The 16,356-nt window shown below is 41.8% G+C and overlaps 1 protein-coding gene across 1 annotated transcript in view; it reads right to left on the reverse strand.

Moving 5' to 3' along the window:
• Window positions 1-1,343: 1,343 nt before the first annotated feature.
• LOC311140107 (voltage-dependent calcium channel subunit alpha-2/delta-1-like) overlaps window positions 1,344-16,356 on the reverse strand; it is a gene marked incomplete at its 5' end in the record, with an annotated part of 176,858 nt that continues 161,845 nt past the window's right edge. Inside the window, 7 exons of the mRNA XM_084175044.1 lie at window positions 1,344-5,623; window positions 8,306-8,388; window positions 10,850-10,962; window positions 13,363-13,486; window positions 13,886-13,941; window positions 14,255-14,307; window positions 15,811-15,966. Of these exons, the coding sequence (XP_084031170.1) occupies window positions 5,501-5,623; window positions 8,306-8,388; window positions 10,850-10,962; window positions 13,363-13,486; window positions 13,886-13,941; window positions 14,255-14,307; window positions 15,811-15,966 (708 nt within the window). The 3' untranslated portion in view covers window positions 1,344-5,500. The remainder of the gene's footprint in view (window positions 5,624-8,305; window positions 8,389-10,849; window positions 10,963-13,362; window positions 13,487-13,885; window positions 13,942-14,254; window positions 14,308-15,810; window positions 15,967-16,356) is intronic.

The raw sequence follows: 16,356 nt of genomic DNA on the forward strand, positions 1-16,356 counted from the left end.
ACATCCGCTCCGACAAAAATGAGCTGTGGCTATATGTAGTTGCCTACCCCTGCTCTATATGTTACATTTTCAACTGTCTTAAACTGACATTATAAAAGGGGTCATACATGCTCATGACAAGTCCTACAATGTATTATAATGCATTATAACTGGATGATTTAGGTAAATTGTTACCCATTTTTTAGCAAGGAACACAAGCATCTATTTACTAAAACATATTCCAGTGAAAGAGTAGAGACTGCAGACTGAGCATGCAGTCTAGTTTGAAATATAGGTCAAGGGATTGGATGTGTCACGTGTCAAAAGGTCAGCCAAAATGTGAAGTGATATGTCCAATGAACGTTTGCCAACTAACGTTATGGGACTCTACTCAGCTCTACCATTTGCTGCTGAAAGCTATGGCATTTCACTGCCGAGTTTGACCTTCACTACGCCCTACTACAGACTCTATACAATGTTTATCATTTATCTTTATAGTTTATGATATTATTATGACTTCTTACAAAGAGATAATAAGGGAACGACTGAGAGCTTTGGTCGTAATTGTTATGGTCAATTTCCTGCTCGGGGTCTGTAAAATATGTAATTTCATATTATTGCTCTCCGCTTAGTCATTTCCACAGCTGTGCTACCAATAATAAAGACTGCTTTATTAATCATAAATACTAAAGGCATTGTAATTGGACTCATTAAAATGTCCCTTAGCACCAGAGAGACTTAAGTGTTCCTTCATGGGGCCTGCAGTATATCATACAGCATAAGGGACAATTTTAACGTTGATCATAAAGAGTAAAAAGAGCATGTAGTCCGTCTTTGGGGAGCTGTGAGGGAGTATGTGGCTAAGGATGTGGACTTGACAGCAGCTGGTTTCAGGTTCAAGTCCAAGAAGGACCTCTGCTACCGACTAAGTCAATTTACATTCGATAAACATACTGTCGGAGAAGGGGGGATGAAACTGTACCTGAAAAAGCTGGAGCTCTCCATTCTTCCTAAATGTGTCCGCTAAGCAAATTCAATGTCATAACCGCAGAGATATATAGATACTCTTCACTTTCACTTCCTGGATGTTGTTGTTGGCCCGGCTTCAATTCTCATAGCTGATTGGCCGGTGGGAGTCACTGGGGGACACTGGGATAGCAGACTGCAGCTTCTTTCAGTTTCTCACACACATTTCGTGGGGAAAAGTGGGAAATGTGTTTTGGCAACATGACAATAACAGTAATTCAATCTGTATTGGGGAGGAAAGGGCCCAGAACTGCAAGAAGACACCATGCAACAGATAATAATGAGAAAGTTTTATTCTGAATATACTGTATTTGCACATGAATAAACATTTTCCAGGATTATAAACATTATTATTTTATTTATTTTGGCCGAGATTAATAACAGTATTATACAAATGTATACATGACTGATTCGGGCGAATCAAGTTCCACAAAAGTGTAACATCTTAGAAGCACAATCAAGGGAGATTGACGGGGAGGCCCACCAATAGCCTGCCAAAAGGGCGGCTGGCAAGGGGAGATTGGTTGACAGGTCCACCAATGGTCTGCCATGAAAACGCTGGCAGAGAAAGATTGAGGGGCAGTCCCACCAATAGTCTGACATAGTGCGGCAGGCATGGGACACTCCCCTTAAAACACACACTGAGCATTCTTGAGAAAAGAGTTCAGAAAAAGCATAACCCACACAATCCACACAGAGAGCACCACAGCACCGAAAAACACTTCCAATCACTTTGCTAATATGTTATTCCTGAGGTGACAGCATCTGATTTTAGCACTTAGAGTGGCATGGAATAACCCAACACCATTTCCCAAGAGTCTGGTATTGAATGTGACAACCTGTGATGAGAGGAAAAAAATATGTATTGTCACATACACCAGATAGGTGCAGTGAAATGAGTTGTTTTACAGGGTCAGCCATAATAGTATGGCCCCCTTGGAGCAAATTGGGTTAGGTGCCTTGCTCAAGGGCAAATTGACAGATTTTTCACCTTGTCAGCTCGGGTATTCGAACCAGTGACAACACGATGCCCAGTTAGTGTAACATCCAATTGGTTCAAAGAAGATAACCAATCAAACGAGTGTGCACTGCATTTTAAACATCACACCAGCCAACAGGGGTTCCTCTACTGAGCTCACTCAGACCAGGGTGGTACCAAATGCTGTCTCCTCAAGAGAAAGGCAGTAGAAGCTGTATCGTTATCATATCATGAACAAACACCCGACAAACCCACAGTATAATGCTTTCCATCCCAACGTTACACACCAAAGCAGGAACACACAGAGGATAATTTATCTCATTGCCTGCCACTGATATCATGGCATTATCATGCAGCACAGGGAAAATAGATAGGAGATTTGCATTTATTCAATCTTAAACATTGCATAAACGTTAGTAATAGGTTTCTCTGTAAACAGAGAAAGAGAGTCCTATGGCACTTGATATTCTTGAGTGTTCGTTGATATTGAGGATCTTAAATACTAGTATGTTAGTTTCACCACAGAACATTGAAACAACCAATACGGGACACTAAACGGCACCTCAGACCACTCGTATAGTTTCGGACATGACAGAAGTCTGCCTTGGTGATGGTGCTCTAGTTTCACCTCATAACATATGGGCAAATAATTATAGCTTAAGGCTGGGATCATAACAAAAGTCCCCTTCCCCTTCTGTGTAGAGAGAAATGGAAAAAGCCCAGATGGATTTTATTCTGGGTGACGTAAGAACGCTTTTGTAATTATAACTTACGCAACGATAATGAGGTGGGGGAGAGGGAGGGAGAGAAGTATTACAATGGCACTAGAGACCACACAGCGTAATCATGTGGTTTCCCAATTCTACACTGAATTGACTATGTGGTTTCCTGAGTCCATATGCCTCTGTTTTCAATGAAAACGATGCGTGAATGTTTCTGACATTACCCCAGGGCTCCTTTAAAGTCACTGTTTTGGCGGCAGTTTGCATCTTCCTTTACAGCAATTAATTCAATTAAGTATTACTAATATTAGTCTTAAGTGAGTTATCGGAAACTATGATTGTCGATTGTTATCTGAATCCATTGTCTGAAATGATCTTTGTTAGCTTTTAAGAGGTAAATTCAGTGCCAGGAACTCCCCCATATTTGCTCTATAACAGATCAGTAACATTAAACGACTATATCAGATCACGCCCCAGTCGAATTAGCTGAATTGCATCCCCCAAAAAAACATATTTATTTTTTAAAGCACAGCATATCTACCATGTCCCTCTTTTGAACCATGTTCAAAAATACAACAAATACAATCAATTTAGAGAGGAATTGTTGATATTCTGACATGATAATAAAACCTGTTTTCTACAATGTTGAATAAAAAAACGTAACCTTACGTTCCTTTCACTCAAAGTTATTCCACAGCATAATAATTTGGCGAGGATGATTGACGGGTCCAGATTTGGTCCTGAATAAAATGAGGCACATTTCTGTTATTTCTTATGTATTTTGGCAGCTGTTCTTGTGGAGGAATGAGTAAGCAGGTGTATAACATAGTATAGTACACTCAGAAAGACAGTATCCAATTGTCAATCTGTCTTGATGATGAGACACAACAGATCTTAACTATGTGTCAAAATCTCTAATTTGTAAAGTTATTAAAGTACTAGAACCACAATGCACACAAAAACTAAGAAAAAACAACAGGACTGATATCCACACTGATATGAATAAATTTAGATTAGATTGTATTGATACAAATTCTCACTAGGTCTTAAGGGGGAAATTCACTTTGCAACGAGGTGCAATTGTTTTTGATTTGAGGAATAGTTATCTTCAATAGCGGGCAAAACATTGTGAGAAAGACAGATTCTAGTTGCAAGTCACGTATTCAACGATACTGAAATCAAGAAGTGACACATTAGCAAGCACAAGTATACTGTCATGTACCAAAGTCTACATTTCCTACATCCCTCCAATTCTTTCTCAAATCAAAAACAGTGGCGAGTGGCGCAGTGGTCTAAGGCACTGCATCGCAGTGCTAGCTGTGTCACTAGGAATCCAGGCTCGAATCCAGGTTCGAATCCAGGCTCTGTCGTAGCTGGCCGCGACCGGGAGACCCATGGGGCGGCGCACAAGTCGTCCAGGGTAGGGGAGGGAATGGCCGGCAGGGATGTAGCTCAGTTGGTAGAGCATAGCGTTTGCAACGCCAGGGTTGTGGGTTCGATTCCCATGGGGGGCCAGTATGAAAAATAAAAAAATTAAAAATAAATCATGTATGGACTCACTAACTGTAAGTCGCTCTGGATAAGAGCGTCTGCTAAATGACTTAAATGTAAAATGTTATATCCATTGCATTGAAATCAATCAAAAAAGAATGGCAATAAAGCCAACATAACACAGTAGCATGCAGCTATACCCTTCATCCTAACAAGAAACTAAAACAAACTTAAATATTCAAATAAAAACCAAACACATCAAGTTTTCTTCAGGTCAGTAGCCACACAGTCAAATAAATAGAGCTAAAGGGGTTGTCTGACTAAGAATCAACATGGCACTAGAGATTACACCAATGAGCGCACTAGAGGCCAGCCGGGGTGCCCTGATTGGTCAACTGCACTTTGGCAATGATGGTTAGTTAAGAGGGACCAGATACTGACATTGACCATTTGTGGTCAGGGTTGAGAAGTGGTTGACCGCAAACAGATAGGGATCTATCATTTCAAACTGGGGTTAGTAAGTGGAGGTAAAAAGGTTAATATGTGAACACATGTCTGTGAAGGAATATGATCGTCGTACACCACATCTATACAAGAGGACAGCAGTGTGAATGTAAATGTGTTGCTACTTTTAAATGGGGGTTGAAACAAACAGAATAATGCCAACAGCACCCCAATGTAAAATAAAAAACGGTCTGATTTCTGACTTCCTATTGAACATATTTGTGTCTCTTACTGCAACTTGAACAAAACAAACAAACATTTCAATACTGAGTAACAAGCCACTGCAAAACGCTTTTAAATAAATAAATAATTGGGACGGTTGCGAAGGGCAGCACTGTTTCTGGCAGTGTTGAATAGAAATCTATGGGGTTCTCTTTTAGAAGGGCACATCACAAAAAGCCAAACTGAACCTAAAAGGAACCCAAAAAGAAGAGGCAGTCCTTCCACTTTCCCCCTGGCACTGTAAGGCAGTCCAACCTGTAGCATTTGCAGGGTTGTCATCGTCAAGCCAAACAAAGGTCAAAGTTCACCACTCAATCACCTCGATTCCCCTAAGCTCAGATGGCTGGCGGGGAAAAGTCAGGGGTCAGGGATGAAAGTTCTCGCTTAGAATAATTTTTTTAACGTCCCACCGACGTTAGTTTTCCTCACTTTCTCCCACCCCCGGGTGAAGAAATGTAACGAAACCCTTGAAAAACGCAAATATCACAAAAGAAATTCTGTCAGGATGTGGTTTCGGATGTTGTTTTGTTTTAGAGTTCAGCGTTTTGAGGCGGCGTTGCATGCTGGTTGCCGGAGGTCACGAGGGGACGGCGTGGTGCGTGGAGCTGGCCAGGAGCCAGAGCAGGGTTAGCTGCAGCGCCACCATGGCCAACAGGGACGGGCTCAGAGCGGACGCCCCACCACAGTCAAAGTCCTCCTCCTGTGACCACGGCAACAAGTGGGGAGGAAGAAGGTGGCAGGGGGACAAGTTAGTGACAGACACAACCAAGTTGATGACCTTCTGACCCTGCTGACTAAAAGGAAATGGGTTGAATAGGGGTACAGCTGCCCAGTATGTCTTACATGTCTTACGTATTCATAAAGCTATGTGTGATGACTGAATATAGCAAGGTATAATGGTACTAGACTGCATATTCACACTGAATAGAGAATGGAGTATCTATGGAATAATTGTAATCTGAGTATGGAATAATCCATGTCTGATAATCTGATGTCTGATAATCTGATGTCTGATAATCTGATGTCTGATAATCTGTACAGCTCTATTGAGTGGAACGTATTAACAAAACATATTTTCAGATAGCTCAAATATATATATATTTTATATATAGCTCAAAAAAATTAAGGGAACACTAAAATAACACATCCTAGATCTGAATGAATGAAATAATCTTATTAAATACTTTTTTCTTTACATAGTTGAATGTGCTGACAACAAAATCACTCAAAAATTATCAATGGAAATCAAATTTATCAACCCATGGAGGTCTGGATTTGGAGTCGCCCTCAAAATTAAAGTGGAAAACCACACTACAGGCTGATCCAACTTTGATGTAATGTCCTTAAAACAAGTCAAAATGAGGCTCAGTAGTGTGTGTGGCCTCCACGTGCCTGTATGACCTCCCTACAATGCCTGGGCATGCTTCTGATGAGGTGGCGTATGGTCTCCTGAGGGATCTCCTCCCAGACCTGGACTAAAGCATCCGCCAACTCCTGGACAGTCTGTGGTGCAACGTGGCGTTGGTGGATGGAGCGAGACATGATGTCCCAGATGTGCTCAATTGGATTCAGGTCTGGGGAACGGGCGGGCCAGTCCATAGCATCAATGCCTTCCTCTTGCAGGAACTGCTGACACACTCCAGCCACATGAGGTCTAGCATTGTCTTGTATTAGGAGGAACCCAGGGCCAACCGCACCAGCATATGGTCTCACAAGGGGTCTGAGGTCATTTTGCAGGGCTCTGGCAGTGCTCCTCCTGCTCCTCCTTGCACAAAGGCGGAGGTAGCAGTCCTGCTGCTGGGTTGTTGCCCTCCTACGGCCTCCTCCACGTCTCCTGATGTACTGGCCTGTCTCCTGGTAGCGCCTCCATGCTCTGGACACTACGCTGACAGACACAGCAAACCTTCTTGCCACAGCTCGCATTGATGTGCCATCCTGGATGAGCTGCACTACCTGAGCCACTTGTGTGGGTTGTAGACTCCGTCTCATGCTACCACTAGAGTGAAAGCACCGCCAGCATTCAAAAGTGACCAAAACATCAGCCAGGAATCATAGGAACTGAGAAGTGGTATGTGGTCACCACCTGCAAAACCAGTCCTTTATTGGGGGTGTCTTGCTAATTGCCTATAATTTCCACCTGCTGTCTATTCCATTTGCACAACAGCATGTGAAATTTATTGTCAATCAGTGTTGCTTCCTAAGTGGACAGTTTGATTTCACAGAAGTGTGATTGACTTGGAGTTACATTGTGTTGTTTAAGTGTTCCCTTCATTTTTTTGAGCAGTGTAATTTGCTATATCATAAAATAAATAATCATTTGTTACAGAGAAATTAGGAAACAAGGAGCTGCGTTAGCTACCATCTAGATTAGTAAACACATGTCAGTAGACAAACACAAGAACCAGATAAAGAGAGATGGACAGAAATAGAGATGGGGAGAGAGATTTAAAGAGAGAGAGATAGATATAGAAAGAGAGTAAAAAAGAGAGATTGAGAAAGAGATAAAAAGAAAAGAAGCATAGAGAGAGAGAAAAAAAGAGAGAGAGAGTGCTTGATGGGACTGACCCGAGACAGCACATGAACAGTGGCAGCAGTAACATGAGCAGAGAGGAGGCCAATGGAGAGCCAGCGCTCGTCCGGCACATGTGCTCATCCTAACCATCAACAGCCAATCAAAGAGCAGGAAAGAAACAGAGAGAAAGAGAAAGTCATGCAGCAAACATTCCACAGTTAGCAGTTAGAAAGTCCATGTGCAAAGAACGGAGAAAACTGAACACTTTGTGGAAACGTGAAGAGATAGAAACAGAGAGAAGCATCTAAATAGGAGGAAGGTGTATGTGTGTGTGTGTGTGTGTGTGTGTGTGTGTGTGTGTGTGTGTGTGTGTGTGTGTGTGTGTGTGTGTGTGTGTGTGTGTGTGTGTGTGTGTGTGTGTGTGTGTGTGTATGTGTGTATGTGTGTATGTGTGTAGGAGAAAGAGAAAGAGTGCAAGCATAAGAAGTTAACACCATCATGAAAACTTTGAGAAACCAAAAGGTTTTGCCACTGGGACAAACCAAAGCATTAAAGCGCAGAGATTTCACACACAAAGGATTTTAGTCGTTAACAGTACATATTTGCTTACTCTTGAACCATACAGTGCATTATGTAAATACCAGCCAATCAGTTGTATTTGTGTGGGAAATCTCTGCACATATAGTAACCTAAAGAGGCAGCCATTTTGAGTAAAATATGGAAAATTATCAAGAGAAAATGATGCACAAAGAGAAAAGCACATGCATTGTGAAAACATATTAGTGTATTGAGAGTTTGAGTTCGTGACGTTAAATTTGACGTTTGCCATTTTTAAACACAGAGGATGACAAAATAATAACGGTGACTTACCCTCTCGTTGTTATCGAAACAGGCATCTGGACCTTTCCGGAACCTTGGTTTCTCAGCCATTTCACATGGGTCTGGTCCCTCAGCTACATCAACCCATTCAGGAAATAAACCATTTGTTTTGGTAGCTCAGTTGGTTAGAATATATACTGAACAAAAATCGAAACGCAACATGTAAAGTGTTGGTCCTATGTTTCATGAGCTGAAATAAAAATGTTTTATATTATTATTTTCCATACACACAAAAAGCTTATTTCTCTCAAATGTTGTGCACAAATTTGTTTACATCCCTGTTAGTGAGCATTTATCTTCTGCCAAGATAATCTATCCACCTGACAGATGTGGCATATCAAGAAGCTGATGAAACAGCATGATCATTATGCAGGTGCTGGGTCAATAAAAGGCCACTCTAAAATGTGCAGTTTTGTCACACAACACAATGCCACAGATGTCTCAAGTTTTGAGGGAGCGTGCAATTGGCATGATGACTGCAGGAATGTCCACCAGGGCTGTTGCCAGATAATTGAAGGTTCATTTATCTACCATAAGCCGCCTCCAACGTCATTTTAGAGAACTTGGCAGTACGTCCAACCGGCCTCACAACCGCAGACCACGTGTAACCACGCCAGCCCAGGACCTCTACATCCTGCTTCTCCACCTGCGGGATCGTCTGAGATCAGCTGATGAAACTGTGGGTTTGCACAACCAAATAATTTCTGCACAAACGATCAGAAACCGTCTCAGGGAAACTAATCTGCGTGCTTGTCGTCCTCACCAGGGTCTTGACCTGACTGCAGTTTGGCGTCGTAACCGACTTCAGTGGGCAAAGGCTAACCTTCGATGGCCACTGGCACGCTGGAGAAGTGTGCCCTTCACAGATGAATCCCGGTTTCAACTGTACTGGGCAGATAGCAGACTGATGTTTGCTGATGTCAACAATGTGAACAGAGTGCCCCAATGGTGGGGTTATGGTATGGGCAGGCATAAGCTACGCACAACGAGCACAACTGCATTTTATCGATGTCAATTTGAATGCACAGAGATGACATGACGAGATCCTGAGGCCCGTTGTCGTGCCGTTCATCCGCCACCATCACCTCATGTTTCAGCATGATAATGTATGGCCCCATGTCGCAAGGATCTGTACACGATTTCTGGAATGCTCTGGATCGACTTGTACGACAGTGTCTTCCAGTTCCCGCCAATATCCAGCAACTTCGCAGCCATTGAAGAGGAGTGGAACAACATTCCACAGGCCACAATCAACAGCCTGATCAACTCTATGCGAAGGAAATGTGTTGCGCTGCTTGAGGCAAATGGTGGTCACACCAGATACTGACTGGTTTTCTGATCCACGCCCCTACTTTTCTTTTTCTTTTTAAGTGTATCTGTGACCAAGAGATGCATATCGCTATTCCTAGTCATGTGAAATCCATAGATTAGGGTCTAATGCATGAATTTCAATTGACTGATTTCCTTATATGAACTGTAACTCAGTAAGATCTTTTAAATTGTTGCATATTGCGTTTATATTTTTTTTCAGTGTAGTTCTTGCATCACCAGATATTGTGGGCACAGAATTAAACAGAACACTATTAGATTGTATCTCTATGGCTGTGGGTTTCCCACATGGTGGCCACACATACCGAATCAATATCACTAAGAGCCAACTTGGATAGAACTGGATGAAAGCAACTAGTAAATTACCAAATCAAATTAAATATCAAGCCATAACATTCATCTAAATGTGAAAGAACAAAAGGAACAGATGCTTTCAGAATGAAAATACACGTTATTTCGGGAGCAAATCAAATAGCCTCTTCTGAAACCCTTTTGGCTGCCATTTTGAATTGATGTGAATTTTCATTAGGCTCTTTCCATAATTGGCCACTGCCCTGGTGTCTTGGAGGGGATATGATGGATTTGTTCGTAAGCCTTTCAGAGTGGATTAGCCTTCGCTATCATCTGCCACAGAGAGAGAGAGGAGACAGTCAGTACAGGTCTGAGTTTGGTTCATCTGCCACAGAGAGAGAGAGAGAGAGAGAGAGAGAGAGAGAGAGAGAGAGAGAGAGAGAGAGAGAGAGAGAGAGAGAGAGAGAGAGAGAGAGAGAGAGAGAGAGAGAGAGAGAGAGAGAGAGAGAGAGAGAGAGAGAGAGAGAGAGAGAGAGAGAGAGAGAGAGAGAGAGAGAGAGAGAGTCAGTACAGGTCTGAGGTTGGGTCCAAATGCCCAAATCTTCACTTAGCCACAGAGGAAGTTCTGATCTGTTTTGTACTCTGCTTGTAAAAGCCAAGAATATAGGGATCAACTGCTAGTAGGATAAAAAAACAGTACAACTTACTTTTACAACTGTACACCTCTTAAGAATTAAATGAATAATAATCTGGTTCGTTGTGATTATTTTAAGAAGAGTTACTGTATATACAAAGACCAGTAAACTACAACTAACATACTGTAAGTAGTACAAATGAACTATACAACAACATTAGATATTAATATATTACTACTACTAACTTTAGTGCTCTATTGACCATATGTTTAAAGGATACAAGGCTGCTCGGCCTGTATTAAGGGCTTGGGGTCACATGACATGCAGGTGAGTTTGGCGTCGGCGATGACAAACACCAGGTTGGTCTTCCACAGCTTCTCAGCATGGAACATCCTGGATCGAGACAGAGACGAGACACAGAGGAGACGCTGTGAGACAGTCTGGGATTATGAAAGACTGGGAACTACAATACTAGGGTTGCAAAATTCTGAAACTTTCCCTAATATTTACATGTTTTCCAGAAATCCCGGTTGGAAGATTCCCGGAATCAAATTTTATATCATATTTCAAGTGAAATACCCTTATGTTCCAAGGAAAACATAAGTGTCTGAATGAATTGAGTCTACCAACCAAACATGAGCTGCATCCTACCTTGAAGGGTCGGCGTGCGGGCAACACTGTCTGCTTATATATGGTCCAAGCTCTAGTCTTAAATTACACCGGCCTCAGACCATGGCAGACCATAGCGGAAACACGCGCCGGCAGTTTTGAGTTTAGACAAAAATTGACCTTCTTTATGGTGGTCGTTAAATGGCGACGTGTGCAAAGCTAATGCACAGCAACACAGTGCGGCAGGCAACCCATTAGACAGCACGAGGGGGCCTTAAAACAGCAAACGCACCGCCAAGATGGTGGTCTGCCTTGCAGCATGGTCACTCCACCTCACCTTTAAGGCATGTGGAGTTTACTACCTCCTCGGCCCAGGGGACTCCATTTTGTCATTTGAGTTGCTGGTTTTATTCGGTTGAGTGCAATGCACTAGCAGCACTAGCAGCACTAGCAGAGCACACCAAGACTATATAACAAGAGCACTTTCTAATGAAATTGCACGCAACCTGTGTGAAGAGGTTGTTTGTAGTCTCAGTGACTTAGTTATGTGGTGGGGAGGAGGGAATGAAGGTGCTTGTATTCAATTGAGGGACTCCGATTCCCAAGATTCTTTGCATCCAACATTCAACCCATTGTGCACTAGTAGTACACTACCACATTACCATTTCAGATGTATCCACAGTCATTAAAACCAATTGTATGGCAGCAACATCTTTAGATAGGATCCTATGCCCTGTTATTGGAACTGAACTGTCAGAGGTAATGTGGGTCAAGCACATTCCACTGTCTTGAATATGCACTGCTGGTTTAGAGCAGGCATGATAGCAATAAGCCAGTGCCTCAGCCTTTTCCCTTCTGAGCCACATATAATAATTCCTTCTATTGAGGTAGAGTTGTACTTGGCTCTTGGTGGGTTCATATATAATAAGTGTGATGAGCAATGATCCCTCAAATTTATTTCGGCACTGAGCAAATTTCAGGTCTGCTCAGCGCAAACTTTCTGTGCAACTTCTGGTGTGTATTTACTGTGAACACTGAGGCTGTACCCACTTTAAGTTACAGTTATAACAGTGGCCAAGTAGGCTACTGTGACTATTTATCATAATGTAGGCCTACCAGAGTGGCCTACCATCAAAAACAATGGAGAAAATGCATCCCATAACATTTTAACATGGAAATAGCTGTTCTATGATTCAGCCTACAGTAGCAGCCAATGTGTGGTGTTCAATGTAGGCCTACTAACCATGAGACTTTGGAGAGAAAAGAAACATGCAGGACTTGACATTAACCTGTTTATCCACTTGTCCTTCGAACAAGGAGGTGACTGAAAATGTGTTGTTTGATGCAAGAATCCACTTTACAAAATAAAATGCATTATTATTCCCATACCATTATTACAGAGAATCAGACAAATTAAGCTACCCTCTGCCTATTGGCTTCCTAGCTTATTCAAGACCTTCTCTGCCCTTTTAAGAAAATAAAAAAGCTCTTTACCTGACTTGCTTTTCAAAAATGGCTAGAAATGCAAACGTTTTGTGCTCTTGTAGGAATATGAACAACTGTGCAAATGTGGCTACATGCAGCTCTCGCTTTGTTCTCAAAACAAGCGCATCTACTCACGACCTCTCATGCTGTAAACACAGTCCAGTTGAAAGTGAATGGCACAGATCCATATATGGCAATGGTCTATTTGCACATAGGCCTACTGCAGCTCTGATTGGTTATGCCGCACCATGGAATAGAGTGTGGAGTATGGGCCTGAGTCGTGCCTGTCAATGCAATAGAATCCTACTCCAATGCACTTCCTACAAGAAAATCTCTTGCATAGTTAGTTTTGCTTCGGTATGTTGCATTGAAAGTGGCCAGAATTGCGTTGAGTTGATCACAATTCCCACAGAGGGAAACATTGATAGTGTTAACTAAAAGGGAAAACTAGAATGTTGTGTGAAGTTCAATCTCGTGCGGGGGAGCTGTGCGCCCCCTAGAGGGAACATTGTTGATGAGATTTTACCAAGGTTATGTTCAGCTGGGTACGCCATACCAAAACGTTTTGCAATGGAAAATGGAATTCTATGTTGCTATTGGACAAGTTTAGGTAGTGCCTACAAATTTCTAAACATTTTCTCCCTACTACAAAGGACCATGGAGTGTGTAAAGTAGGTTGCAGTGACTGACAGCTCTCACCTGGAGCAGTTTTCACAGTCTAGCGTTCCTCTGAAGGACTTTTCGTCGTTGTCATAGAAGTACTGAGTCTGCTCTGTGATACAGCTCTCCTTGGACATGTCAGGTATTTCGTCATCGGTGTCCGCTGTGGAACACACAGCACACACACACACAAATGGAACACACGCACACACCACACACGCACACACACACAAACATTGTCATGGGTTATGTCCATAGAACACACTGAGAAGACAAATTACTGTTCAGTTGCCCTGGTAGCCAAAACATACAGAAATCCATCTACATTTGAACATTATTATTTCTCAATTAATATTCCTGGCATAGCTCATCATTGCTTGATGAATAACTTGCCATGCTCTGAGAATACCATAATTACTTTCATAACAACAACGCCAATACTTTTTATTAAGGGCCCGTCATGCTAAATAGAAAAGGGCATTTTATTACAACGTAATTTTTAATGAGATCATACTTAAAAACCTAATTTTAAAAAATGTCTCAGAAGAGTTGGGAATCTCACCTGCGTGCAGGAAATTAGGGAACGTTATGCTAACCAACAACTGCTGTAGTATCGACCTAGGGAATCAAAGTACACAAATGATTACTGGGTACCTCTTAACAGATCATTCAACAAATCTTCTGTCCATGACAGAATAAATACTCACATACCATCACAACCAACATTTCTTACAGATTTTATTGGCTTACATTTCATAATCAAAAAGCCTTCATGTGGAAAAATATGACAATGCGTTAGCCTCCCTGTAAACAAAGTTAATCCTGAATAATTTTATTGGACATAATTTAAGACACACAGCTAATGAAATCAGGACAGGGAACCCCCATCTGCACTGGGAACAGTGTTAAAGAACCAAGAGTTGGGTCTCACCAGGCTGCTGCTGATGCTAACCATCCAATGTTCAAAATGTCTGCTATGGTGGGCTGCAAGGGACAAAAAGGTTGGGTATTACAAAACACATTAAAAAACATATTTTCACAAGGTGAAAGCCAAGCGTAACTTCAGGTAATCTAAACAACTCCCAATAACTAAATATTCCATTTAAAACCACACATTTTGAACCTGGGCTTAAACCTTATGTAAACATCCTGATTGTGCTGGCAAAGCAAGACTCGAGCCGAGGCATTTGCCAAGTTCGCGGACACCGACTCCGATCCAGACAAGATTTTGGGAGGGAATTAGCACAGAGCCCACCACAACAGATGCTAGTGTAAATCTACAAAGTGAAAAGGAACAACAAGCAGGTTGTGGTTTGAAGGAAAGAACAGCCATGTTGTTTTGATTATGATTAGCATGCAATGCTCTGGTCTAGTGACTCAGGCCTGTGTCCATTCTTTCCATGTTGATAGAGTTTAGTCATCAACCATGTTAAAAGTAATATCAAAGTCATATCAAAAGCTATTATCTACATTTGTCATCAACAGCTATATCTTTGATCTAAATTTGTAGTCAAAATCTATTTGTGAGTAACGATGAAAATGTAGATCAAAGTCTACAAAGATTCTGTGTGTTAATTGATACAAATGTATGATACAAATCTACATCGACCTAAATCGTTCTGTAAATGACTTTAAATTAAAGTGATAGTTCACTCCAAAATTGATGTTTGTCAGAAGTTTACAGACCACAAAAGTGGTGTAATTTTGGTTGTATAGATCAAGCTATAGATGTGCTACCTTAATTTGATCAATATTTTGTTGCAGAGAATTTTCCAGTGCAGTAGGAATGAAAACTTGTAGTGTATTCAAGGTTTATAAAGGCTTCTAAAGTTAGTAATTTCTACTTTAACATTTCTGACTTGATTTGCCCTAACGAAAAAAGTATTAACCACTACAAAAATTACAATTAATTATAATACACATAAAAATTCACATTTCCTGTTGCTGCATAATTATTTTCCTGCTGCAAGAAACTGGTCAAATTAAGATAGTACATCTGTATATACCTTAAATTAGATTGTGCGCATCTTTCCCATTAGTTTGAGGCAAATAGCCAGATCTACACAACAAATGGCTTTAGACATGGACTTATCACCTTATCAAATAGCCCGATCTACACGACAAATAGCTTGAGACATATCACCTTGATCTTAGACTACGTTTGACGTCTAAAAACATCTGACAAGTTTGATTTTAGAGTGAACCATCACTTTAAAATCCAATTCTATCGCTTGTTATTCACAAAGTGAACTACCCCTTTAAGATCCCATATACAACAGCTTCAAAATAGTCTTAGAGCTCCCGAACACTTATTGCACTCCAAGTGTTACCCAAAGACATTACTCTGACTAACTGCTCAAACTGCTCTTACTCGTTACCCCGCGTTTCCCCTAATCCGTCTAATCTGTATTTATGGTTATTTATGGTCCTCTGGTGACGGTGTGTGTGTGTGTGTGTGTGTGTGTGTCTCTGGCTTATGTAACTCACCGCGTAGACTGAGCGCAGGCCCGCCGCGGACCCCTTGCTCTCCCTCTTGGGGTCGCAGACCGACTGGTAGTCGTACGTCTTGTTGAGCGTGAACAGAGACATGTTGACCAGGTTGACCATGAGGATAGGGTCGATCATCCCGAAGAACTGGCCGATCTGGAGGGAGGGGGGGGTAGGAAGGAGATGTGCAAGCACAATGCACATGTAAGTGCACATGAACACACACAGACAAACACAGATTTACGCAGATACATTGGACGCACACACACACAACACACACACACAACACACACACATCTGTGAGTTCCCAGTGCCCATATAAACATTTATAATAGACTACTAGACAGTATAAAAATAAATACAAATTTAGGGGCAGTGAAATGTGTTATTCTACAGGGTCAGCCATAGTGGTACGTTGCCCCTGGAGCAAATTAAGGTTACGTTCCTTGCTCAAGGGCACATCGACAGGTTTTTCACCTTGTTGGTTCGGGTATTTGAACCAGCCACCTTTCGGTTACTGGCCCAAAGCTCTACCCACTAGAATAC

Source organism: Coregonus lavaretus (genome assembly GCF_964263955.1).
Source record: "Coregonus lavaretus genome assembly, chromosome: 13".
Taxonomy (NCBI): domain Eukaryota; kingdom Metazoa; phylum Chordata; class Actinopteri; order Salmoniformes; family Salmonidae; genus Coregonus; species Coregonus lavaretus.